At 62.3% G+C, this 26,403-nt stretch overlaps 1 protein-coding gene across 4 annotated transcripts; it reads left to right on the top strand.

Moving 5' to 3' along the window:
- The first annotated feature begins 589 nt into the window (after positions 1 to 589).
- On the top strand, positions 590 to 24,735 carry UVSSA (UV stimulated scaffold protein A). 4 transcript variants are annotated; one of them, XM_079774296.1, is made up of 14 exons: positions 590 to 627; positions 1,297 to 1,396; positions 2,416 to 2,746; positions 3,306 to 3,426; positions 4,131 to 4,472; positions 5,312 to 5,424; positions 5,537 to 5,665; positions 11,743 to 11,872; positions 13,848 to 13,992; positions 14,342 to 14,467; positions 14,768 to 14,951; positions 15,210 to 15,321; positions 17,704 to 17,878; positions 19,390 to 24,735. In XM_079774296.1, exons 2-14 carry the CDS (start codon positions 1,299 to 1,301, stop codon positions 19,481 to 19,483), a joined length of 2,100 nt encoding a protein of 699 aa, XP_079630422.1. In that variant the 5' UTR covers positions 590 to 627; positions 1,297 to 1,298; the 3' UTR covers positions 19,484 to 24,735. The 4 variants fall into 4 exon arrangements, with proteins under 4 accessions (XP_079630422.1, XP_079630423.1, XP_079630420.1 ...); XM_079774295.1 differs by lacking the exon at positions 590 to 627 and adding an exon at positions 734 to 867; XM_079774294.1 differs by lacking the exon at positions 590 to 627 and having other exon boundaries at positions 653 to 1,396; positions 11,761 to 11,872; positions 19,390 to 24,734.
- The last annotated feature ends 1,668 nt before the right edge of the window (positions 24,736 to 26,403 follow it).

The raw sequence follows: 26,403 nt of genomic DNA, 5'->3' as shown, positions 1-26,403 counted from the left end.
CCGCATCGGGTCCCTCGGAGCCGGTCCGCGTCCCCGCCCCAGGGGCAGCCCCATCCCGGATCCTCCTGGCAACGCGGGCGGTGGCCTTGGCACCCCTGGGAGAAACGCGCACCAGCTCCCATCCGGCCTGGCCCGGCCGGCCCGTCGCAGGGGCAGGGCCCGGGCGAGCCTCCTGGCGGCGGCGACGTGCACCCCGAGCTCGCACCCCTCCGGCCAGCCCGGCGCGCGCAGGCGCAAGCGCGCGCGCGGCCCCTTTAAAGACTTGCTGCGCCCTCCCGCCTCCTTTTTCTCGCGCGTCGTCCTCCGCGGACGCTCTACCGCTTCCCGCCCCCGCCGGGAGCGCGCTCACGTCACCGCGCAGACTTCGGCCCCGCCCTCGCCTCCAGGGTCAGGCCGAACCATTGGCTGCGATCTCGGGGCACGTGATAGAAGGCGGGTCCTCCACCGGAACAGGCGGGGCTAAGGCGAGAGCGGCCGCGTCGCGCCGTAGAAGCGGACGTCACCTCACTGACCTCCGCGCACCGCCTGGGCCGGGGCGAGCCAATGACTGGCGCGGTCTTGGGCACGTGACAGCAGGCGGGCCCTTCGCCGGAAGGGGCGGGGCGAGGCAAGCGACTCGGGGGCGCGGTAGGTGCTGTGGTGGCTGCGTCGTTGGGCGTGGGTGCGAGTTCCGCTTTGGGGGCTGGCGGGGCGGGGCGGGGCGGGGGCCGGGTCCCCTGGACGCCGGCCGAGCCCTGGGCGCCCCCGAGTGCGTGTTGCACCGCCCTCGGAAGTCACTGCTCTCGAGCGCTCCGTCCCGGGACGCGCCTCCCCGGGGGCACCTGCCCCGCCGGCCCGTCCTCCCACCCGGCGGAGCCTCCGCCTCCGGTGCGAGCGGCCCGTCCGCGCCCGCCGCCCTGCCCCTGCCCCTGCCCGGCCTCCAGGTGGCCCCCGGGCGCAAGTCCGCCCTCCTGAGGAAGGCGGCAGCCCACGCGTCTCCCACCCGCTGCTGGGCCTGCGGTGCGGAGTGGCAGCACTTAGACGTGGGCTCACATCCTCCCCCCCCCCCCCCCGAGTTAACGTCGTCTGGTTGCACTTTCCCTAATTCCCGCCCAAAGCGCCTGCTGCCCTTGGCGGGGACGTCGCCTTGCACGGCTCTCCCTCCGCACCCAGGAGGCGGTCTCCCGGGGCCCGGGCGGAGGACCCCGGCCCCGTCCCCGCCCCGCCCCACTCCACTGTGGGCGCCGGAGGCCGTGCCCACGCAGCCGGGAGCAGGAAGCACTGGGCCGCCCCTGAGCTCCTGCCTTCCGTGTCTAGAAATGGATCAGAGACTCTCCGAGTTGGTAGAAGACCTCACCACTTCCGGAGAGCCCCGGCTGAACCCCGAGAAGATGAAGGAGCTGAAGAAGATCTGCAAGTATGTCCTCAGGTTCAGCGTCCCACGGTGACTGGCCGCCCAGCAAGCCCGAGCCCCTCCCGCGGGCTTCCCCTGGGCTCCGGCATGTCTCACCCGCCTACGTCTCAGGCCTCCACCGGCGCCTCGGCTGGGAAAGAACCCCAAACGGGCCGCCCGGGACGCTGCCCAGGCCCCGCAGCGTTGGGGGCAGTGTTCCCCGGTGGGACCGTGGCGGAGTCTGGTCTCCCGTGTGGGTGACGGGTGCATCCCTGGAGGGCACACACGTGACTTAGAGCTGAGCACACATCTGCTGCTTTAGTTGTCGGACTAGGCCATGGGGAAGGTGAGGGGTCCGAGTGGGCAGGTGGCCCCTGGGGGTGGCCTGTGTGTCCACCCCGCCCTTCTCTCCCGCTCAGACCCTGGGGACGTCGTCCGAGCTTTGTGGGTCATCCTTAGCCTGTGTTTACAAAGCAGGAGAATTTGGAGGATTGCTCATGAAGTGATGACAAACTTACGTTTCGACCAAAAGGTTTCAGCCCAGACCGGGCTTCACTGTTTGCCCAGAAAACCCCCATCAGCAGTGGCGCTCGGGCAGGTGGCACGTAGTCTGCGCAGCCGCTCAGCGGAGGCCCCAGTCCCACTTCCCTGACGCTGTCTCGTGTAACTTCCACACGTCTGAGGTTTACTCGATTCAACCGGTTAAGAGTAAAAACCATTCTTGGCTGTGGCCTTTGTTTTGTCTTTTTGCTTAACCTCCCGTGAGGGTGTTTAGAGAGAGGAAGAAAGAGAGAGGGGGACATCCATGGGCTGCCTCCCGTACCCACCCCAACTGGGCATTGAACCCACAGCCCTTTGGTGTACAGGACGACGCTCTAACCAACGGAGCCACCGGGCCAGGGCTTGGCTCGGGTTTTCCAGAAGCAGAAAGGGGAGAATGAGGGCAGAGGGCGTGTGTCCCTGCCGCTTGTGGATACTCCCCACGCGGCGTTTAACTGCTGTCCTCACGCCTGGGCGCTTGGTAAGGACAGCTGGGTCCCCAGGTCCTCGGAGGAGCAGCTGAGCCGCACCTACCACCTGCTGACGGCCCAGCTGAGGCAGGAGCACGCCGAGATCCGCCTCTCCGCCTTCCAGATTGTGGACGAGCTCTTCGCCCGCTCCCACCTGTTCAGGCTGCTGGTCGTGTCCGACTTCCAGGGGTTCCTGGAGCTCACGCTGGGCACCGACCCCCGGCAGCCCCTGCCGCCCCCCCGGGAGGCGGCCCAGAGGCTGAGGCAGGCTGCCGCCCGGGCTGTCCAGGGCTGGAGCGAGAAGTTTGGCGCGGCCTATAAGAAGCTCGCCTTGGGCTACCACTTCCTGAGACACAGCCAGCAGGTGGGTGGGCCTGGGCAGCGCGTCGTGGTGGAGGACGTGCCGGGACCCCGGCGGCTGGGCCAGGGTTGGGGACGGAGCAGGCCTGAGAGTGGCCAGCAGGTGGGAGGCGCAGCTCTGGGAGGAAGCTGGGACGCTCTCCCCAGGGTGAGGGGAGCGGAGCCTGTGGGCCTGGTGCCCGCAGGTGGGCAGGCGGAAGGAAGGACAGCGAGCGCCAGCTTAGACGCAGCCCTCTCTAACAAGCCCCCACCCCCTCCCACCCTTTGGCTGCTGCCTCTTCCACCGTCCTCAGGTGGTGGTCTCGGCCCCGGGGCCCAGCCAGCAGCCGCCCTTCCTTGCCGGTGGGAGCGACCGCGGGCTGTCCGCCTCACTTTGTTGGGAGGCGCTCTGGGCTGGGCTCTGGCCAGGGCTAAGCCTGCAGCCCAGCGGGTCCCTGTGTTTTGAACACTGAACTGGACACCCAGGCCTGGCTGTGGGCCGGTGCCACTTCTCTTGGGCCTGTTTTGATTTTTTTTGTCTTCTATTCAGTTGGGTCTCATCTTTATCTCAATTAATCTCTCAGGTGGATTTTCAAGATGTGAACGCCCGGACTCTGGCGGAGAGAAAGCGGGAGGAGGAGAAGCAGAGGCGTTTGGACAGAATCTACCGGGAGAGGTCCGAGCAGGCCGTGCGGGAGATGGAGGGTGAGTCTCCAGGACCCGGCAGGGGGTGAGGGGCGGCAGGTGGACAGACCAGCTGGGCAGGGCCCCCTGCCCTGGCCCAAGAAACCTCTCCTGGTGGGCAGCCGGAGGGGCCCTGTGAGCTGCGGTCGCCTCTCCCCACCCCTCGGTGGTCACGCTGACAGCGCCCCTCCCCGTGTTGCCCAGGCAGGGAGACAAGATGTGTGTCCTTTGGTGGCCTGTGGTCTGTGTCCGAGCTTTCCCCCCTCATCTCCTGGCCTCACTTGCTCTTGCCAGCCCCGCCAACCCCAGCATTTGCTTTCTGGCAGCCAGGGTGTGAGCATGGGGAGGTGGCCCTGCCTCTGGCCAGCGCTAGGCAGGTGCACAGCAGGTCGCTGGGCCCAAGGAGGGGCAGCCGTGCGGGGAGTGGGTGCAGGTGCACTCAGGCTGGGGGGTCCTCATGGCCTTGGGCAGCATGTGCACGTGGAACTCACAGACCTGCTGAGGAGTGGCTGTCGCAGCTGAGAGAAGACCCTCGGGGTCAGCAGGACGTGGGAGGACGGCCCCGGGGCTGCGGCTGCAGCCGGGTGCTGGGCTCGGGTGAGAGGGCCTGAGCTGTGGGCAGCCCCCCTGCTGCTGGATGGGTCTCCCTCAGACAGTGGGCCCCGCCCTTGGTGGGCGGTGCTGTCCTGGGACGTGACCGACGAGCAGCGTCTTGATCTTCGCAGAAATGTGCGGGGACATCCGGGGCTGCCTCGCGGAGGTGGACAGCTGCTTCCAGCTGCTGGTGCCCTTTGACCTGGGGCCGCGCCGGGGGGCCGTCTCGCCGGCCATAGCCTCTGGCGCACCCGAGGAGGGCCCCCCTCGCCCAGCCAGTGCCCCAGGCCTCGGGGACGAGGAGCAGCCCTGCTGCAGCAAGAGCCTGCCTGCCTGTGTGCGCCGCCCAGTGGCCACCACGGGGGCCTCCTCGGAGGACGAGGAGGAAGACGGGGACAGCGACCAGGAGGACTTTGTGCGGAGCCACGGGCTGGGCTCCCACAAGTACACGCTGGCCGTGGAGCTCTCCTCAGGTACCTGCCCCTGCCGCTGCTCCGGGCTCCCTCATGGCCGCAGCCCAGGTGGCTGCCTGAACCAGGCCTCTGACCAGGGCCCTCGGGCACTTCCGACAGCCCAGACTTCTTGGGGCTGAGAGCAGGGCCCGGCCCCAGGGTGGGGTTAGGCTGTGGGTCCCAAGGCCTGCCCTGCACCCTTATGGTGACGTGCAGCGAGGCCGCCAGCTGCCCTGGGAGCACGGGGGTGGCTGTGGCTGCTGCCCAGTCCGTCAGGGTCACAGGGTGGCCGCCAGAGCCTGGGAGAAAACGAGATGGAGAAGCAGCTTCTCACTGTCTGCAAAGATACAGGTGGTGCCACTCAGAGCCCACAGGGCCCTGGTGTCCCAGCCTCACGGCTTCACCCCAGATATCCGCCGCCTTTCGCCTAGCTACCTCCTGGGCCCCGAAGTCCGTCCCTGTGGGTGTGGGCGGGGTTCCTTTCAGATGTGTCCACCAGAGCCTGGTGAGCCCCAAGGAACCGCCCACCTGAGCCCGGGGGCAGGGAGCTGGCAGCTGGTGGGAGGTGGGGGTGGCAGCTGGGTTGGCCGGGCACAGGGAGGAGCCGGCCTTCATCCTGAGCAGTGGGGGCAGCGGTGGAAGGTCCGGGTCTGTCCGTGGGAAGCCGCAGAGGCCTTGGGCCCAGCTGGAAGGACTGTCGGGTCAGGCTGACCTGGTCTTTGCCAAAATCGTAAAGCAGCAGGTCTTCCTAGGCGTCAGGCTGGGGGTCCCATGGGTCTGACGCGGGTGGGGTGGGGTGGGCAGGAGTGCCGGTGTCTGCCGGGGCCCTGGTCCCTCTGGTGACCCCGCTGCCCCTTCAGACAGCCTCAGGGTGCAGGAGAACGAGGACAATTGTGCTGTCATCCAGTCGGCCCGCGACGCGCTCAAGCTCATCCAGAACAAGTTCCTGCCGGCTGCGTGCGCCTGGGTCCGGGTGAGGCTGCGCGTCTGGGTCCGGGGGAGGCCGCGCGCCTGGGGGAGGCATGCCTGCGGGAGTGCAGGGGAGGGTGCCCAGCCTGCCGGGTGACGCGCCCCCTTGCTGGCAGCTGTTCACCCGCGCAGGTACACGTGGCCAGCACTTGGAGGCCGCCATCGACTTGAAGGCTGAACTGGAAACCGCCCTGCGGAGATCCCAGGAACTAGACATTGAGCCCGAGGGGCCTGGCAGGAGGCAGGTGAGTGGGGTGGGGCTGGTGGGGCGGCGAAGTCTTTGGCCCTAGCTCAGCCCTCTAAGCAGAGAGGCTGGGCTCTGGTGCATTCCGGTTCCTTCCTCACCAGGCCCTGGAGTTGAGGATGAGGAGGTAGAGGGGCTGGGACAGGGAGGCCCAGTCCCTGGGGTGGGGGCCTGTGACTTCCAGGAGAGTTTCTGAGCAGTTGGGCCTCAACTTTGTGGGGTGTGCAGCCCCCTGGGACCAGCAGAGGGCGATCTTGTCTTCTTCAAAAATGAGGCCGTCCGGGAAGTTCACAGCAGACGGGTGGTGCAGGGCGGGTGGTGAGCCTGGTGGCTGGTGGTGTGGCCGTGGGCGCGCGAGTTGCTTGCAGAGGCCATGTCAGCACCTCCACCACCTCCGAGCTCACAGGGACTCGCACCTCTCACGGGTAGGAGCCTGGGTGCTGCCCCAGGCGTCGGCGGGTGCTGTGTGGGTGGGAGGGTCGGAGTGTCCAGCCTGGTCGTCAGTGGGGCAGCTCCAGGCTGCTTGTGGCAGGAGCGGCTCGGGGAGTGGGAAGCCATTGGTCGAGGAGATGCCCAGTCTGAAGGCTGGAGGGCCTGGCCAGGCGAGGGGCTGACGGGGGCCGTGCGTGTGCACTGATGCAGGGACAACAGGGTAAACTGAGGCGGGCGCGGTGCGTGCTGTGCAGGGCGGTGCGGGCCAGGGGTCTGATTGAGTGCAGGGAGCAGGCGGGAGGCGCGTCTCTACCTTGTCTCTGCCTGTCAGGGAAGGAGCGGGGAGGGCGGCGCGGAGACGAGACGCGGCTCCGGGAGCTGATTTAAAGGCGCTGCGCTCAAGTCCTTGGAGACAGTGCTCATTCCTGGGGCTGTAGATGGAGCGATTGGGCGCAGGCTGAGTGGCAGCGCCGGCTCAGGTGAGCGCCGTTCCCAGAATAGACGCCGCACTATCTGTACATCTGCTCCCGTTCGGTTCTGCAGGGCGGCCGCCTGCGGGCTGGTAGTTAGAAATTAGGATCGCGTTGTTCTTGGCTGGTTTTCATGTAAGATGCCTGGGGTTAAATCCCTGGCCTCGGTGTCTCCCCACTTAGCCCGGGTCCTGGCTGAGTGGGGTGCTGATCCAGTAAGTGACTTAAACACCTGAGAACGGGTCACAGTGTGTGAGAGGGCGCCCCTGGTCCCAGCCACCCCGAGCCCCAGACACGGGAGGGGAGCCTGGCTCTCCAAGGTCCGGCCGCGGGGCCTCTCCTCCCGCAGCTGCACTGGAACGGGAGCCTTTTTCTTTTGATTTCCTGTTTCTGTCCGTGTAGCCACTGGTTCCTACATACTGTTTTCCTTTTGATGTAGGAGTTCTGTCTTTAAAAAATATTTAAGCCGGTTTAAATGGCTCTAACTGTGTTTTATAGAGGTCTCGCCGCCTTCGCTGGGAAACGCCGGGATAAATCTCGCCCCGATCGATAGGAAGCATCCCTGGGAGATTCAGTCTCCCGCCCGGCAGCGGCGATGATCACGGCTGCCTGCCTTCGTTACACTGATAAACATCCTCTGGAAACTTCTAATTATGGAGCTAAGATCAGCAATTACTTAGTGTTGTGTAATTAACAAAATAGTAATTTCCCCTAACCAATAAGTCAGAAAAAAATAATTTTAAGTGTCAGTCTGTTTAAACTATCCGCAGTGGGGGTTTAAAATAACATTGGCTTACGTGTTTAAGTGGCTAAAACCCACACGGACGCCCTTGTTCTCACCCGTCGCCAGGCTACTGTGGCAGTCTTAGTGGCCGCATGGTCTTAGTGGCGGGGCCTCCCCGCTCATCACGTGCGGTTTCCTGGGTCTGGGCCGCTGTGGAGTGAAGCCAGGCCGCCCTGTGTGGGCCTGTGGGCCTGGCTTCCTGTAGGTGAAAAGGACAGAGCAGGAGACGCGGGGAATGAAATGTTGGACGTGTCAGGCTCCCAGAGAGGCAGAGGAACTAAATCAGGGATGTGGGGACCTTGTACTCGGCAGGGCCAGTAAACAACCTTCCTGTGACGTGGCCCCTCCATCATGCTGAAGGCCAAGCCGCTGCCTCGAGGGGCTGAGAGGAGGGAGGGTCCCCATGCTGCTCTCCTGAGGACTGGGGAGCATCTCAGCCAGGCCTCTCCCGCTCCAGCCTCCCAAATTCCCCCCCCCCCCCTCAAACCCCCGTGTGAACACCTGCATCAGCTCACCTTCCCAACGGCCCTGCCAGCCCTGTGCTCCAGTACCTTCACAGGTTCCTGATTCCAAAGGCAGCTCCCCAGGGGTTATGCTGGAGCCCATTTTACAGGTGGGAAGACTGAGTCGGGCAGTTGTGTGAGCCTTGCCTTCCTCCCAAGGCTGAGCCACCCAGGGAGGGTGCCACCCACAGTGTCACAGGGCGGGAGTCCTGCCTCCCGAGCTCTGGGAGGCCAGGCTGAGCCAGAGAGCGGGACTCCTCATCGAGCTTCCTCCATGCTGATGCGCCTCGCCAGCCGGGAAGCGATTGTCCCATCAGGTGCAGGAGCTCTCGGACAGGCTGGGGCCTCCATGGCACACCTGTGGTCGCTGGCGGAGAGGGCTGTCCATCTGGACCAGGGGTCCTCAAACTGCGGCCCGCGGGCCACATGCGGCCCACCGAGGACATTTATCCGGCCCGCCGGGTGTTTTTGCTGCCGCTGCCTGTCCTGCTTAGCAGCCGACTTAGCAGTGTGCATAGGAATTTGTTCATAGTGTTTTTTTTAAACTATAGTCCGGCCCTCCAACGGTCTGAGGGACAGTGAACTGGCCCCCTGTTTAAAAAGTTTGAGGACCCCTGGTCTGTACCAAGCCTGGCGTGGGCGCCTGGCCTGTCTCCTGGCTGCCATCCGCCTGAGGTTCATGGATGCGCCCTTACCTGTCTGCCTGCTGCCCATTCGCCCAGACCCAGCAGAGCTGGACCCCAACCTCACCCCGAGACGGCCCTCCAGGCGGCAGTGCCCTCTACCCCGCAGCCGGGCTGTGTGCAGCTCGCTCCTGCGAGCCACCAGACCAGAGGGCCGGGACAGCCCCTCGAGGACGGGCGGCCGCTGTCCCCGGCTCACGGCCGGTCCACGCAGGCTGGGGTCCGTGCTCACACGGTCAGCCCGCTGCCCGCTCCTCTGCTCCCTGATGCTGCCAGATAGCGGCCTGGCTGGGCAATTTGCACGGCCTTCTGGGAGGGCATTAGCATATAAATAGCCGCCGGATGACGGCCATCACAGCTGAGCACGTTTAATTTTTAGTTTATAAGATAGAATGGGGTTTTAAATGCATAGCCATCAAGGCTGAGAGACAAATGCAGGTGGGAGCTCACTTGTCTGACGAGGCCTTACATCATTTTTTTTTAAAAGGGAAACACACATAAACTGAACAAAAGTGATTTCTTGGGTGAAAAGTAATTGAGATTGCGCACCAAGTTAATTAGATCGCACAGAATTTATTTAATGGTCCCAGCTGTATCGGGCGGGCGGGCCTGGCGGGCGGGCTGCCCTGGTGCGAGGCCGCTCCCATTCCTTCTCCAGTAATTAGTAACCTCGCTACCTCACTCTGCAGACTGATTGCGTTGTATATTTTGACCGTGTTATTGCTTGTTTAATTATGAGTGTGGAGGCTCATTTTTCTAAATCCTTTTAACTGTGGGTGAGAATCCGTTTGTATAGAACCAGCGAGGCCATGGCCTCCTCCAGGCCTCCCTGGCCGCCGGCGGGCTGTGCGTCCGAAAGCTTGGGAAAGCGCAGGAGGAGTCTGGTGGCCACAGGACTGACCGCCTGCCGGGCCCTCACCTGTTAGGCATGAGCACGTGGCTGGCGTGACCTTGATGAGTCCCAGACGAGGGGCCAGGTCTAGTGGAGATCTGAAGCTGCTCCCGGGGACACTGACAAGGAAAGCCCAACGGCCTGCCCTCAGCTGAGGCCACCTCGGCGTGACCTCCTCCCAGAGTCCTCAGGCATCCTGGCCCCCAGCGCCTTCCCACCCCCTCTTTCTCAGTGCAGGCTTCTGACCCCATCCGTGACCTTTGACCACGTGGGGAGGTTGTTGCTGCCTTAAACTCGGGGCTGGCCCCAGGAGCTCAGGTGCAGGCCTCCGTGGCCAGCTGTGCTGTGGCCGTGGCCGTGGAAGGAGTGGCGGCCAGCGGGACGGTGCTCCTTAAAACAGGTGATTGGTGGGGGGCCCACGGGCAGGCCACGCAGGGAGGCCACGCAGGGCTGGCAGCAGTGCCTTCCACGAGGTGGAGCTTCTGGCTTTCCCCGCCTTCCCGGCGCGCAGTTGCCTGGAGCCCCATGCAGACTCCCTGGGGCCTGGCCGGGCAGTGGGTGCTGTCGAGCTGAGGGTGGTGGTGGCCGGAGGCTGCTCTCGGGCTGCAGTGAGCTGTGACCCAGCGCTGAGGGGCGAGCCCTGCGGGCACCTCCCGCAGGCAGTTCTCACAGGCCCGGCCGCCTGCCCTGGCAGAGGCCCTCCGTCCGCCCCAGCCTGTCCCTGGCCTCGGGAGCGGAGGCCACGCTCCGTGTTGAAGGAGTGGAGTGCACTGCGGAGAAGAAGGTGTGGTTCCTGGTAGTTAGCTCAGCAGCTGAGTATTTTTTAGAAAGTGAGAATTTAATACAAGTCCCTGGTGAAATTCGAGGGTGGGAGCAATCAGCATAATATTTTATGAAAATGACCCCCATATTTAAAACTTGGCATCTATGTTATGCATTGTAGCACCCGGTCGGTCCACATCTACCTTTTAGGAAATTAAAAGACATAAATTCTGTTTAGTGTTGGATGCGCACTGTGCGGGCCGGGAGCCGTCATGCCCTCAAACCTTGGGCTGCTTTCCACCTTTCATAAATTCCTGGGGAGATTCTATACAAAAATAATTTTCAGGTCTGCGGCTCATTGTTATTCAAACGTGATTGATTGTCGTCATTTGCTCAGCTCGGGAGTTAAGTGCCCCTGTCATTTCCAAAGAGTATAATTGGGGCGTTTCACAGGTCAGCGGCGGAGACAGGCTCCCTTTGATCAGTGTTAGGCCGATAACAAAAATTGCCGTTTCCAGTGATTGATGTCCCCGCACTCAGATGCAGGGCTGCCGGAACCCAAACCAAGTGCATTTGCATCTGATTATGCCTCTGGGCGGCGAACCGGGGTACTGCCTGCAGCCGAGGGTGCCAGGGTGCCTCGGCCTGGACTTGGCTGTGGGGCCACGCGCGGCCGCCCCCCTGTGGTCAGTGTTGTGTCGGGAGTGATTTCAGAAGCGAGGGCCTGTGTCAGATGGTCCGTCTCCTGCCTTTGCCTCTGACAACCTGAGCAGCCCCGTCGCTGGTGCTCATGCCACAGGGTCTCCCTCCCTCCCTCCCTCCCTCCCTTCCTTCCGGCCCTGCCTTAGGTGGCCTGCAGGGGGCCTGGCCTGAAGGCACAGTGGGGGGCAGTGGGCGGGGTTTCTGGGGGCCTCTTGCTGTGGCCCTCTCCCTCTCCCTCCAGAAGGACATCTGAGGGGGTGGCTCCCTGGGATGGGGGGCGGGGCAGTCCTGGGGCTTTGTAAGGCTCTGGCCAGGACGCCCGCCTCCCAGTGTTTGTGGCCCTGCACATGGGTGTGTGTGTGGCCTTGGTCACCCCGTGTGGGAGCTCCCACTGAGCTGGTGCTGCCAGGAAGGGGCGGGGGCGGGGACCCATTACACTGACCTGGGCGGGATCTCGTCCAAAGGGAACTTTCTGTGGGGGCTTTTTAACATCGTGTTAAGGACAGAATGTTCCAGAAGTGCTGTGGTCACATCAGCACCCAAGTGAGGAGCAGGCCCCGAACAGGGCATGGTGCTGGGCCGAGCCGAGCTGGGCTGTCACCTCCCTGGGCCTTGCCTTTTAGGGTGAGACCTGCTCTGTGGGGCTCTGAGGAGGTGCCTGCTGCAGGTCATGGCCGCGGGCAGCCGGCAGGTTCGTGTTGGGGTTTGAACTGGGCGCTGAGGGGGTGCACAGAGCTGGTGGTTTTAGGAGCGAGGGGATGGGCTTGGAGACAGGTCAGTGAGCACAGCCACAACGCTGACCCCAGCTGGGGCCCTGCCACCTCCACCTCTGCCTGCTCCTCCCACTCAGCCTTGGGGTGTCCCACAGACCGCGGCCCTGGGGGACGAGGATGAGGACGAGGATGATGGCGACTTCGTGGAGGTCCCGGAGAAGGAGGGGTACGAGGCCTGTGTCCCTGAACACCTGTGGCCTGAGGACGGTGAGTGCGGGGGGGCGGGCACCGGGCCTCGGGGGTGGGATCTGGGCCCACGGATGGGGAGCTGACCGTGGTCAGGCCACGGTCCTGAGGTGCGCTTGGCGCGGTGCCACGGCACGCTGCAGTCCGTCCCGGTGGGTCTGCCTCCGGCACTGCTCTTCATTGGGCACGGGGCACGGCTGCTCCTGTTCCGTCGGAGCCCACGGCCGGCACGGCGCTCTCGTTTCCGGGAGGGGCTTTTATCTCCCCTAATCCTGCGTCTGTCAGGACGCAATCTCTTCCTCACATTTACATTTTAATTACAAGGCCAGCTGCACTGGGCAAAATCAATAGTGTCAGGCGGAGGCTGGCTGCCGGGCCGCCTCTCCTGGATTGATCCGTCCCCGCCTGCCTTAGTGCTCCGGCCGTCGGTGCCACTCGCCAATTTACACAAAAGGAGATTTGGGCATTTCCATGATTCTCGCTAAGAGCACCGTGGGAGTGAGTCTGCACCAAGCCCCGTACCGAGTCCAACGCCGGGGTGGGGCCGTGGCCGTGGCCGTGGCCGTGGGCCCTGCCCTTCCAGCCCTTCCCCTGAAAGTTCCCCGAACGCCGCGTGCGCCCGCGCGCCTGCTCTCCGGTTTCACGTGGAAAGTATGTCAGCGAGATTGATTTTCTACCGCAGTGTGAAAATGGTGGTTTTTTTAGTGCCCCGAGTATTTACCCCGCTCTAACACGCTTACCCATCTTTTTAATGGCTTAAAACAACAAATCAATGAAAAATATATTTCGTTCTTGTAACTCAGGAATTCTCATATTGATCTTGGGCTGTGACTGTATCCATCCAAACCCCAGTGTCATTACCAGCCTCTCCGTGCGCGGGCACGCGGGCACGCATGTTTGCATGCTTGTGCGGACCACCGCGTGTTCCTCATGGCGTGCCGTCAGACTCCCAAGTGGGCATGTGGGCGCCTTCCTCAGTGGGGCCTGGGCCTCCCAAGCTCGTGCTCAGGTGGCCAGAGGTGGACACAGTCACTCTGATGGGCTCTGTCCTCTGTCCCCCCTCTCAGCATGGGACCCCAAGAACGGGGTCGACCCCATGCTCACATGGCAGACGGCAGAGCTCCAGGGTGTCTGGGGCAGGGCGGGCAGCCATCTTCTGTGATGGGCGGTGGGCCACGTGCGCCCCTGGCAGCAGCTCACCTCCACTCACCCCTGCTCTGCTCCCCTCTGCTCACCCCTGCTCTGCTCCCCTCTGCTCACCCCTGCTCTGCTCCCCTCTGCTCACCCCTGCTCTGCTTCCCTCTGCTCACCCCTGCTCTGCTCCCCTCTGCTCACCCCTGCTCTGCTCCCCTCTGCTCACCCCTGCTCCCCTCTGCTCACTCTGCTCACCCCTGCTCCCCTCTGCTCACCCCTGCTCCCCTCTGCTCACCCCTGCTCTCCTCTGCTCACCCCTGCTCTCCTCTGCTCACCCCTGCTCCCCTCTGCTCCCCTCTGCTCTCCTCCGCTCACCTTTGCATATGGCAGGCAACTGATCAATGTTTCCCTCTCCATGTTTCTCTTTCCTTTCCTCTCTATCTAAACTTAGTGAGCATATCCTCAGGTGAGGATTAAAATCCCCCCAAACATTCGTTCTGATGGTCATCCCTAATAATTAAAGATTCGTACTTATATTTGCTGTCCACTGTTTACTTCTGCAGCTTACCAATGTCTGCCCTCGTCTGCCCCAGGAACGTGGGATAGACGCTGGCCTGCAGAGGTCAGGGCGTGTCGGCCTCAGCGGTTGTGTCCTATGGGGATGCCGGGAGGTGCCAGCATCGAGGCCTCAGCTGGCGGGTGGCAGGGACAGCCCTCTGGGCTGCAGCCATGGCCGCTGGAGGGTTTGGTGCACTGACTGCAGGCCGCCTGCTAACCCCTGGGTCACACCTTCCCTCCTGGGGAGGGAGCAGTGCCCAGGGGTCTGCTCAGGACGGTGACCAGGAGTAGGAATGTGTTTCAGGGTTAGAGAAAGACCTGGCTGCGCAGGGCTTGCTGGAGAGGAAGAGGAGGAGGACGGACGAGGAGGCCAGCGACCCCACCTCTGCTGCCGCCCAGCTCCATCGGCTCCGGGGCCACTTGCCCCCAGCCCCGTGCCCGAGCCCCAGGTGACTCCCGGTCACCCCGCCTCTGCCCAAGGCATGGCTCGAGCTCCTCAGGCTGCTCTGGCTCCTTGATGACAGCCCAGGTGTGCATCTGGCCGGGGAGCGCCTGCCAGCACCTGTGCCTCCGGGGGGAGGGGGGGCCGCAGGCGCAGGCAGGGGCACCCAGCCCCGGGTCGGGGCCCCAGATCCAAGGCCAGCTCCCGTGCCACTCCCTGAACAGTGGGAGCTGGGCTCCTCACGGCCTCATGCTCCCTGGAGCCGGCCGGCCTGCACGTGGGGAGGGAGAGGCGGTGGCTGTGGCGGCCTCGGTGCGCTCGGTCCGAGCGCCCCCTCTGTTCTGTGGCCCCTGCAGGGCACCGCTGGGACCGGAGGAAGCCGGGAGGCTGGCGGCAGAGCGGGCCCGGGCGCCCGTGGTGCCCTTCGGGGTGGACCTGTGCAACTGGGGCCAGGAGCAGCTTGCGGCCGGGAAGGTCCTCAAGTGAGTGCAGGCGCGTCTGGTCTGGGCCCTGCCCTGCTCCCACCTCCACCTGCAGACAGGCATCCGGTGCCAGGGCCCAGGCACCCCCCTCCAGCCCTGTCACCGCGGTCTCGTCCCACTGCCCTCGCCCTCTGGCCTCCTCGGGCTCTGAGTGGCTGGGCCTGGGGCCCTGAGGAGGGTGGGGAAGCCCCTCGCTGTGCTGGCCTGCACTCCGGCCCGCAGACCAGGGGGCGCGGCTCTGACCTCTTGAGCCCCACCGGGCGCCATCCTGCGTGGCTCTGACAGCGGACCCGCCTGCAGGGTCGAGTCTCAGCACCGCTTCTGGAAGCCCAGCGAGGTGGACGAGGAGGTGGACAGCGCCGAGGTCTCGGAGGTGCTGCGGAGCCGCCGCATCACCTTCGCGGGGAGCTTCGAGCCCGTGCAGCACCGGTGCCGGGCCCCCAGGCCCGACGGCCGGCTCTGTGAGCGCCAGGACCGGCTGAAGGTGAGGCGCGGCCGTGGGGGCCTGGGGGCCGGAGGGCGAGCTGGGCCGGTGCTGGGCGGGCGCCTGGGGGCCTGTGCTGGCTGCAGCTATCACTCGGCCCTGGTTGTGCCTGGGCTGCCTGCCCAGTGCGGGGCCTGACTCGGGCATCAGGCGCCCTTCACCCAGTTCCGTGCCGGCAGCTCCCTGGCGCCTGCCTTCGAGGGGGTGAGGGTGGGTGGCCGAGAGGCAGAGGGTGATGACCGCTGTGCTTTGCCACAGTGCCCGTTCCACGGCAAGATCGTTCCCAGAGACGACACGGGGCGGCCCCTGCGCCCGGAGGACAGGGCCCGGGAGCAGAGGCAGCAGCTGCAGAGGCAGGCCGAGCGCTCAGGTGGGCACCGGGGGGTGGGGGGCGCCCTGTTGGGGGACAGTGGGTCCCAGCAGCCACCAGGGCGCCTCTGTGTATCTTTGTGGACCCTGCCTCCCCAGCGGGGCACTCCTGTGGGCGCGGTGGGCACTCCAGAAGCCCGTCCTCACTGGCTTGTGGGCTCTGGGCTCTGAAGCAGGCTTTGCAGGCAAATGAGGGGATCGAGGCAAGAAAGCTGATTGGCTGAGCCCATGCAACTTAGAGGAGACCAGCTTATTTCTGCCCTGATGCCTACAGTCTGGCTCTCACCAAGCCCACCCCTCTGCATTGCACGTGCGGTATGTGTGCATGTATGTGTGTGGTGTGGTTTCTGTGCGTCTAGTGCGTGTGGTATGTGCACCCATGCGTTGGTGTGCTGCGCTTGTGTTTTGCATGCAGTGTGTGTGCGTGTCTGGGCAGAGGCGAGGGGCGCTGGGTCTCCAGATGCTCCTTGGTGTCCTCGCCAGGGCTCCCCATTTTCTGGCAGAGGACCAGTTTCAGATGAGCTGGCGTGTGGGCTGCAGCCCCTAGTCATCATGCTCAGGACAACGTGGGGAGCTGTCTCATCGTGGTGCGCTTGTCGGCTTGGTGTTGGGGCACATGCCATGGCTGGCAGCCCCTCGGCCCCAAGTGGGGCCCCGAGCAGCAGGGCCGCGAGGTAACGTGTGGCAGTGCTGTCAACAGCTGGGCAGCACGTGGGCACTCAGTGGACTGGAGTCTTGAGGCCCTGGTCACCAGGTGTCCTCTCCCCAGACCCCCAAGGAAGGTGGGAGGCAGCTGAGTCTGCGGGGGGCGGGTTCTGGCCAGCGTGGGGGGTCCCAGCCGGGCTGTTTGTCGTCATTAGTGGAGTGTTGCCTTTGTCCTGAGAGACGAAGATTAGATTTAGCCTGATGCCCGGCCGGCGCCTGGCCCTGGCCCGATGGGCAGGAGGGTCGGGACCTGCTAATCCGCAGGCGAGCCTCCCTGGAGGGGCGCACTCAGGAGCAGATTAAGTGCCTGTTTCTGTGTCAGCCTGCAGAGTGGCTGTTCCAGCCCGCGGTGACTTGTTAACAACAGGTATGGGCCGCGGCCGCGGGCCGGGCTGGCCAGTCAGATGTGAAATAGCATCTCTGCACTAACTACAGTATCGATCCCGCCTCCCTGCACGCGGGGCAATTTTCTTTCCCGGCGCCCTCCTCGGTGACAATGCAGGAGCTCAGCCATCGGCAGGAAGGCGCGCCCCGGCAGCTATTGATTTTCTTCAAAGGCTTTTAAATTGCTCCTTCATTTTCCCGAGATGCTCATTCCATCTCGCGCGGGCGCTGCGTTTTCCGTTGTGTTTAAACAATTGCTCCATTCACTGGGTTCCTAAACTGTGACGCCTTCTTATTACTGGGAGATAAACTGTTTAGACAGTTTTCCTTAATCTTGGATTAATCGTCTCTGTATCTGAGCTGTGCAGCCCCGCTTTCCTTCACTTCAAAAAATCAACCTGGGGAGGCCTCGCCATCTGTCTGTCTGAGGCACGGCTTCCCCTGTGCCCTGCGTGCTCTGCTCACACACACCCCTTCACCCCCATGTTCCCGTTTGCGTGGTGGGGGTCCAGCGCCCCCTGCGGGTCTGTCTGGGTGAGCCAGGGTGCTGTGCTGTGATTCCTGTCCTGTGGCCCTCTGAGCTGCTGGCTGGACTAACACCATGTCTCCTGGACCCCACGTGGCCTTTCAGCGTCGACCCTCCACCAGGGATGCGGGAGCAAGGGCCCAGGCAGGAAGTAGCACGAACCAGGCCCTGGCTGCCAGAGGGGGCACCTTGGCCTCTGACCCCCATGCCGCCCTCTGCCCCGGGCCAGAGCCCCCCTTAGACAGAGCTCTCGGCAGCCGAGCACACGGGCCGGGCCTGGTGCAACCTGCGGCGCTGGCATCGTTTCCCCTGGGCCGCTGCCGCCCCGGGGCCTGCCCGTGAAGGACGGTGCGGGAAGAACAGGGCTCCCGGTGAACACACACCCTCATTGCTGAGACCTGTGGCCAAGTCACCTTTGGGCCAATACAAAGAAAGCCCAGCCCTCCCTGCCCCCTCGACCAGGGCCCACCCTGCTATGCATGCCCGTGGCCAGCAGGCAGGTCGAGAGGCTGTGATTGGGGCCTGGTGGGACACAGTCCAGCCCGGATGCCAGGAGGCAGCCTGCGGAGGGACTGTCCCCCAGCCCAGCTCTCCCGGCTGGGTGTGCGGGTGCTGCGTCCTAGGACGCAGGCGGTGGGAGGAGCTCTGCCCTGGCCTCAGCCCTAGGGAGCGGCCAGCAGTCTCCCTGCCCCCTCGGTCACCGTGGGCGATCGGGGAGAGGCAAGGGTTGGTGCCAGGTGTTTTCTGAAGTCTCGGGTCTGTTTGCAGACTGGCAGGATCCCGAGTTTATGAGAGATGTGGAGGCGGCCACGGGGGTCGACCTTGGCTCGTCCAGGGCTGGCAGGAGAGGCAAAGGCAAGAAGAGGAAGTACCCAGGCCTTACCGACCTGAAGCAGCAGGCAGACACCGCCCGCACACGCATCGCCAAGAAGGTCTTCACTAAGTAAGAGCCCCTCACCAGCCCCGGACCTGGGGGTGCTGGCGGGCAGCCGTCCCCCGAGGCCCGTAGCACCCCCTCTGCTGTGCATCTCTTCCTGGGCCACTGGGCCCCTGGCAGACGGGGGCTCCCAGCCATGGAGGGGGCAGCAGGCCATTGGGTGGTGCCCGGAGCAGTCGCCCTGTGGTGACGGGTGAGCCTCTTCCCAAGCGGGGCTGTTGGTGCGGAGCCAGCCTGGGTCTTCCCTGGCCCGGCCGACCCGAGGGCTGGGCACTGGCCGGCGGGCCCTCGTGGTCAGTGCTCAGAGGCATCCGCCTGGCGACCTGAGGGAGGCCGCTCACCTCCAAGTCGGGCAGAATGGGCATCGCAGAGCTCGGTGCCACCAGGACGGTGGTCACTCCATGTGCTGCTCTCTCAGCCGCTTGGGGTCAGGGGTCGGGACAGGGCATCTCCCCGCCAGCTGGACCAGCCTGGCCGGTGGGCCTGGGCAGGGCCCTAGTAGAAAGGCTGCCACCCCAGCAGCCCACTCGCTGCCCTCCCGCTGCTGTGGTCAGAGGCTCCACCACGCTCGGGAGGTTGCCAGAAAGTGTTTACGGCTTTTGGTTAGGGAACCCCATGAGGCCAGGGCCTCCCTCCTCAGAGTTATGCCGAGGCCCTTGGAGGCTCTCAGCTGAGCAGACTGGGCAGGGGATGCCCCCTGCCTTTCTGGCTGCTCTGCTGTCTCCCCGGTCCAGGTGGGCTGGACAGCAGGGCAGCTTCCTGGGTGCTCACATGGAGCCCCCGGGCTCCTCACTGCTGGCTTGTCGTGTCCTTCCATGTCCAGATGCGGGCGTGGCCCCAGGCCCCAGGCCCGAGGCTGGTTTCCCATGGATCAGCCAGGGGTAAAGGGCACCCTGGGTGCTGACCCGGAGAAGTGTCCTCGCTGCATCCTTGGGGCCCAGAGCGGGCGCTCGCAGCAGCTGTGTGACTGGGAGCCCCCTAAGGAGAGCCGTGGGTGACCGAGCTCCTGGAAGGGGGCAGAGCCTCTGGAACAGGGTCCAGCAGTCACTGCTTCGTGGCCTCGGTGGCTTCATCCTGGGCACGGGCCCTCCTGAGTCCAGACCCACCATCACAGCCGTCAGCTGAGCAGGGTCCCATCCACATCTTTTTGGTGCATGTTCTTCAGTGTTTCCCCACGACGGTGGGCGTGGAGCCTGGTGTGGCTGGGCCACCAGGGGGGGGCGGAGTCTGAGCCCGTGCTTTCTAGCTGCATCGCCTGCACAGCGCTCCCCGTCCATGGCTGGGCAGGCCGTGCCCGTCCGAGTGCAGTCGGCATTGGTGAGGCCACCTCTGGGATCGGGCTCCCCACTGTGGCCTCCAGCGCCGGCCGTTTCCGAGCTGGTCACTCACCAGCTGGGAGTCCATGAGAGGTCCGAGGGCCGTGTCTGCCTCAGGACCGATCCCCCATCGCAGCCGGGCCCTGGTCAGGAACCCAGCCCCGGGCTCCCTGGCCACATCTCGCTTTGCTCTCCCTGCAGGGCAGCCGTGCAGAGGGTGGTCACAGCCATGAACCAGATGGACCAGAAGAAGCACGAGAAGTTTGCCAACCAGTTTAACTACGCGCTGAGTTAGGGGGCCTGTGCTGTGGTCCCCTCTGCTCGTCAGCTCCTCTCCCTCTGCCAGGGCCCGGAGGGGAGAGCGCACAGGTCTGGGCAGTGGCCTCCGTCTCCATGATTGTGTTAAATGTGAGGAAATGGTGCCTATTCTGATTAAAATGTGAGGCTGTGGATGCTCCTTGGCCATGGGGCCACCACCATCTGGGATTTGGGTCTGTCCTGCCTAAGAGGCCCTGGGCACACAGGCTCACCTCGGGCAGCTGTCCCCAGCGGGCATCTGGCAGGGCCCGCGCACGTCACGTGTTCAGTGGGGAAGGTCTAGCAATGAATTCTCTCCACGTTGACTTGTCTGGGAATGTCTTCATTTCTCCTTCACTTCTCAGTGTGGAGAATGTGCGTGTGGCCCCCCCCAGCCACCTCTCAGCCCTCTGCTGGGCCAACCGCTCAGGGCCTCTAGGAAAACCCCCAATTGGTGTAAATGCTGTTTTAATGCAAACACAAGGGAAGTGGGCACCCACCCGTCACACGGTGAGTGTCCCATTCACACTGTGTGTGTTTAAAACACTACCTAATTGAGTGACAGTTCGCGTGCCATAACTCTCTCTAAGGCATGCATGCAGTGGCACCATGTATTTCCATGCTGAACCGCCCCCCCTCCCCCCACACACACACAGTTGTAGAACTTTTCATCACCCTGAAAGGCAGCCCGTCCCCAGGAGTGGCCACTCCCCATTCCCACCTCCAGTCCAGGCACCCTCTGAGCTACTGTCTGTCTGAATTTCCCTGTTCTGGACCCTGCATGGAATGGAGCCCTGATGGCCTGTCTGGCTCATGACTGTGCCGTGGTCCAAGGTTCTTCCGTGTTGCAGCCAATGCCAGAAAGTCGTTCCCCTTTTCTGCCCACATGCTCCATCGTATGGAGGGGCCTTTGTTTACCCACTCGCTAGCGTCATGGATGTTGGCACATTTTGACTTGTGAATATTGCTGGGAACATGTGCATGTTGTGTGGACATGCTTTCACTTCTCGTGGGCATCTAACTAGGAGCGGAATTGTTGGCTCACTGGGCGAGTGTTTAGCCTTCTGTGGAACTGCTGACCTGCTTTCCATGCGACTGCACCTTGTACGTCTCTCCAGCTGTGCAGGGCTCTGACTCCTCCACGTCTTCCGTGACACTTGTTAGCGTCCGTCTTTTAACCACAGCCATTCTCGTGGGTGTGAGGCTTTGGTTTGCATTTTTCTAGTGACTGGCGATATTGAGCATGTTTTTTTTAAAAATATATTTTTGATTCCAGAGAGGAAGAGAGAGCGAGAGAGAGAGAGAGAAACATCAGTGATGAGAGAATCATTGATCGGCTGCCTCCTGCACGACACCCACTGGGGATCGAGTCCGCACCCAGGCACGTGCCCTGACCAGGAATCGAACCGTGAACTCCTGGTTCATAGGTCGGCGCTCAACCACTGAGCCACGCCAGCCGGGCTTGAGAATCTTTTCATGTGACTTTTGTACAAATGGGAAGTTTTCACTTGTCTTACTACTAATGCAGTGTTTTATAGATTTTGATTTTCTATTCCCTCTTTAGTCAGTTTCAGTAGTTTGTAGGAATTTCATCTAGGTTGTTATAATTTGTTGACATATAGTTGTTCATAGTATTCATTTATAACTTTTTATTTCTGTGAGGTCGGAAGAAATTATGTTGGGAATTTGGGCGAAATCATTTGGTGTCCCTGCCAAAGCCTTCGGGGCGGGTTGTTAAATGTCTGACCACGTCGAGCAACTGGTTTTACGTTGATGATGATGTGTGGCTCATGAATGATGTCATCAATACCCACAGGGCCCTGGGCAGGAGAAGTTCCACCCTGCTCCATGCCGTAGTCTTAAGTCAGAGGGCAAAGAAGATTCAGAAACAAATCATACTACCTTTTATCAGGCTCTGTGGTTGCCTTTATCAGCGCTTATTATTTCTTTGTGGGGTTTGTTTCTAGGGTTTTTTCCTTTGGCCTGAGAGATGCCCTTTATATTTCTTGAAGGGAAGGTCTAACAATGAGTTCTCTCCGTGTTTATTTGTCTGGGAATGTCTTAATTTCTCCAGCCTTCACTTCTGAAGAACAGCTTTGCTGGCTGTAGAATTCTTACTAACAGTCTTTTTAACACTTTGAATCTGTCATCCCATTGGCCTCTGGCCTCATGGACCAGATGAGAAGCCGCTGTCACTGTCATGGCAGAGCCTTGTACACGTGGCACGGCAGAGCCTTGTACACGTGAGGTGGGTTTTCCTGCTGCTTCCAAGATGCCTGTCATTGACGGTGTAAATGGGAGGCACCCAGGGTAGATCTTTGTGTGTGTGTCCTACTTGGAATTTGTTGAGCTTCTTGGATGTAGAATTTGGAAGGTTTTTGACCGTTATTTCTTTTTATTTTATTTTTTTATTTTTTTATTTTATTGATTTTTTACAGAGAGGAAGGAAGAGGGATAGAGAGTTAGAAACATTGATGAGAGAGAAACATCAATCAGCTGCCTCTTGCACACCCCCTACTGGGGATGTGCCAGCAACCAAGGTACATGCCCTTGACCGGAATCGAACCCGGGACCCCTTAGTCCACAGGCCGACGCTCTATCCACTGAGCCAAACCGGTTTCGGCTGACCGTTATTTCTTGACCACACCTCACCCTCAGTCTTCCCACCCCGTCTCCTCTCCTCGGGCTGCCATTGTGTGGGCGACCGTTTGGCCGATGGTGTCCACTCGTCTCTGAGGCTCTGTTTGTTCTTCTTCAGTCTTTTTTTCTGCCCCTCAGACTGGACCTGGTGGCTTAAGGGCCAGGTTCTTCCTTCTGCCAATGAAAGTCCGATGGTCCCGCTCGTGACTCTTTGTTTCACCGGAAGAAGGTCTTGTACTTCTCCGTGCCAGCATTTCTGCTTGTTCTCTTCTGTGATTTCCTCTTTCCTGGCATTCTCTATTTGGTGTAATGTCATTCTCACACTCTGATTCTTTAGCTGTGTTTCCCTTTCTCTAAACCTATTTGTAGTGGTTGCGTTAAAGTCTTTGTCCAGTAAGTTCAACAGCTGGGCGGAGCCAGGGTGGTTTCCATGGACTCCTTGTTTGCCTGTGTATGGCAACACACTTCCTGTTTCTTTGTGTGTCTCATAATTGTCTTGTGATTGAATTGTCTTGTGTCTCATAATTGTCTTGTCTTGTGATTGAAAATTGGACATTTTAAATAATAGGATGTAGCAACTCTGGGAATCAGACTGTTCAGTGTCTGATGAGTTCTGTAAAGTCTGTGTTCTTTGTCGTGCTTGGCCATGAGGTCTCTGCTGGGTCAGCCTACTGGCCAGCCGATGATGGACGGAGGTTCCCTTGAATGGCCCACAAGCTGTGGGTTTGTGGTGGGGGTGGGGCACCGTCACTCTGCCAGGCAGTGCCAACTCTGCCTTACCTCCTCCTCCCGCCTATGCAGAGCTTCACGGTCAGCCAGCGGTGAGGGCTTTGGGGTCTTGGTCAGCCTCTGGTCTGCCCAGCGGGCATCCCACCAGGCAGCCGCATCATTAAACAACACGCTGATGTCTCTGCTAACCCGCACCGAGCACTCAGGAGGCGCCAGATAGAGGCGAGCCCAGCCCTGCGAGTGGGATCTCCAAGGAGCAGCTGGGCGAGGCATCTAGTGGCCGTTCCCTGAGGACGAGGCTCCTGGGGAGCCCAGGCCTACTGCCCCCTCCCCGGCCCCCAGAGCTGGAGGGTCAGTGGGAGCAGCGCACACGAAAGCCGCAGAGCGTGCCTACTCGGGTTCAGCTTTGTTCTCGGGTGAACGCTCCTTGGATTGCTGAGTCTGTGCTTCCCAGAGTTTGGGGAAGTTTACTCTGTCAGTTTCTCCGTGGCTCACGGGAGAGTGTCTCCGGGGCCCTCCTCTGCCATTGGAGGAGCTGCCCTCGTGGCTGCGTGGCATCGCAGTGCGGACGGTGCCGTGGTGCGTGGAGGTTCCGTGTTGGCAAGGGCTCTGCCCCTCGCTGTTGCCAGCAGTCCTGCGGCAGTGTGCATGCACACGTATCTTCTCACACGTGTGTCTTATACGCGTGTCTTCTCACACGTGAATGCTTCCTGGGCTTCACTCCTGGGAGGGGGTTGCTGGTCAGGGCGGTGGGGCAAGTACGATGTGGTGAGACTACAATGTGGCTCCCAGGAGTGGTGTCAGTCCACCCTCCCGCCAGCACGGGATGACCACCCCGCCCTCGGCGTGTTCGTGACATGGGACCCCAGGTCTGACCACCCCGCCCTCGGCGTGTTCGTGACAGTCGATCTTCGCCAGGCACCATGGAAGGCGCGGTCTCGGAGTTGGTGTCTGTCTCAGAAGTGAGACTTGTTTCCTTTCTGTGAACTGTGTTCTGGCCCTCGCTCTTTTCCTGTTGGCCTTTATTTGCTTATTAAATTGCAGGAGCTCTTCATTAGTTAATAAAACGAGCTCTACGCTGTACATTGCAAATATTTCCTCCATTTGTCTTCTGATTTTGCTTATGTTGTTTTTTGATGTGGTTTTTAAAAACATTTTCATTGACTTTAGAGAGAGAGGAAGGAGAGGGGGAGAGAGGTAGAAACATTGATGAGAGAGAACCATCGATCAGATGCCTCCGGCATGCCCCCTACTGAGGATCGAGCCCTCACCCTGGGCATGTGCCCTGACCAGGAATCCAACCATGGCCTCCTGGTGCGTGGGACCACGCTCAACCGCTGAGCCACATCAGCCGGGCTGCCTGGGGATCTTTCATGTAGTCGTATTGGATCCATCTTTCGTGGCTTCTGAGGCTTGTGTAAAAATACTGCCCCATTCTCTTCTGTACTTGATGGGTTTCATCTTACCTTTGAGTCACTCTCTACAGCTCCTGTATTTTAATACACTATGACCTGGGAAGCCTGGTTTTGTGTCTCAGTGTGGTCCCTCGTGTGACGGTGCTGTTTCTGAACTTGCTCCATCCCCCGTCCCCGCCCCCCCCCCCCCCCCCCGGCCTGCCTGTTGTCACACCCTGTGATCTCGGCAGCTGTGTCCCTGCATCTGGAGGTGGAGTTAGAGGTGGGGGGGGCGCGTTTCCCTGGCGTTGAGTCAGGAGCGCTGTCACCCTGCTCCTGTGTCCTGTGCTTGGGTGCCGCTCCTGAGCGCTGATCAAAACAAACCTGTGGGTCTTTCAGTGTGTCTGGCCAGAGAGGGCCTGTGGAGGGTGGGGTGGCTGGCCTTTGTGGCCGGCAGGCCCGGCGCAGGTTCCACCATGCGGAGTCCAGGGTGCCCAGTGACAGCGCTGGGGGGGGGGGGGCACTTCCCTCAGGCTCCAGGTGAGGGCGAGGAGGCTGCACCCCCTCCCTCTGTCCTCCTCTACCTGTCAGTGTGGTTTGGGTCCCTGTGAGTCGGGCAGGGGGCTTGGGACAGCCTGGCCAGTAGGTGAGCTGGGGCCAGGGGCGTGAACCACCCTGTAGGAGCGCTCCACAGCTGGAGGGCGCGGGGGTCCCAGCAGCTCCTCCCTCAGGCCCCACCACGGCACAGAGGGGCCACACGCAGGATGGGTGGGGAGGGGCAGTGTCCTGGAGTAGCTGCCAATCCGGGGTGCGGGGGGTGGGGCCCCGGAATGGATGAGGCCCCCCAGGACCTGTGCACCTCACTCAGCCCTGTGTCCCCTCGGGACTCCCTGCACCCCGAGTGACCTGCTGCCCTCCCTGTGAGCACTACCCTCTAGGCGCCTCCCTGGTCCCCGCAGGCTGGGAAGGCCCCTGTGAGCTGAGTGACATTTCTTGGTGGCACATGAACCTCAAGTGACCCAGGATGGAGACCTAGGGGCCTGGCTGCCACCCTGGGATGGTGGACGTGACACTCCAGGCCCGCTGACCAGGAGCAAGGGGCATGCGAGAAGTGGGCCGGGGTGGGGGCAGCTGAGAGCCTCCTGCTGCGCTGGGCCTGGGGGGGCCTGCGGGGAGTGAGGTGGGCGGGGCCTGGGCATGGCTGTGGTCCTAGATGGGGAAGAGGGAACCTGGCCCTCCAGACCGACCAACCAGACTGGACCGGGGGACAGAGGGTGGGGCAGGAGGGGCCCAGGAGCCACAGGAACCCCGAGAGGGAGGGGTGATGGGTGGGAGTGAGAAGCCAGTGCAGAGGGCAGTGCCCACAGCCCTTGGGTGGCTGGCTCTGAGGGGCCGAGCAGGGGGAGCTGAGGGCAGGACAGCAGGGAGACAAGACAGAGGCACGTGGGGGCAGGTGCTGCAGGCCAGGTGAGTGCCCCCTGAGGGTGTGGCCATGGCTGGATAAGGCCCAGAGTCCCCAACATGCCAGCAGGGAAGGGGGCAGAACAGAGCTGGTTGAGCCAGCTGTGCGGGTGGCAGGGAAGTGGGCAGAGCTGCGAGGGCTCTGGGCAAGAGTGGCAGGTCCGCTCGCAGCCCCTGCCCATCTCCTCTGACTCTTCCCCAGCTAACACCTGCATTTCCCAGCCGCCTCGGGCCAGGAATGGCCCTGTGACCGAGCTCTGGCCCAGGAGCTGTGAGCAGCTGTGTTCGCTGGGAAGTAAGTGTAAGAGGAAAGGGCCTGGCCCTCCTCCCTGCCTGTTTGCTGAGTGGAAGAGGACCTGGCGGCCAGAGCCTTGTCCTCCATGTGGGTCTGCGGGCGAGGGCCCAGCCGGGGCCACGCAGGAGACAGCGGGGCAGAGCCGGCCCCAGGACGCTGAGGGTGTCCTCCTCGTCCAGGGCCACCCCGACCAGAGTTACCCCACAGGAGAGACGAAAACCTCTTTTTAATGCTGGTCTAGGCGACGTTTTCTTTCCTGCAGCCAAAGCCAGTCCTCACACAGCGGGACCACCCTCCGGGCTGGCAGTGGCTGTGGGCGGGGCTCCGGGGCGGGCGGGGCGGAGGGAGCCCAGGGCAGCGGGCAGGGGTCCTGCCTTGTTATTTGCGAGGATCCTTCCA

This window comes from Cnephaeus nilssonii (assembly GCF_951640355.1).
Source record: "Cnephaeus nilssonii genome assembly, chromosome: 1".
Taxonomy (NCBI): Eukaryota; Metazoa; Chordata; class Mammalia; order Chiroptera; family Vespertilionidae; genus Cnephaeus; species Cnephaeus nilssonii.
This window is presented reverse-complemented; position numbering and strand designations above follow the sequence as displayed.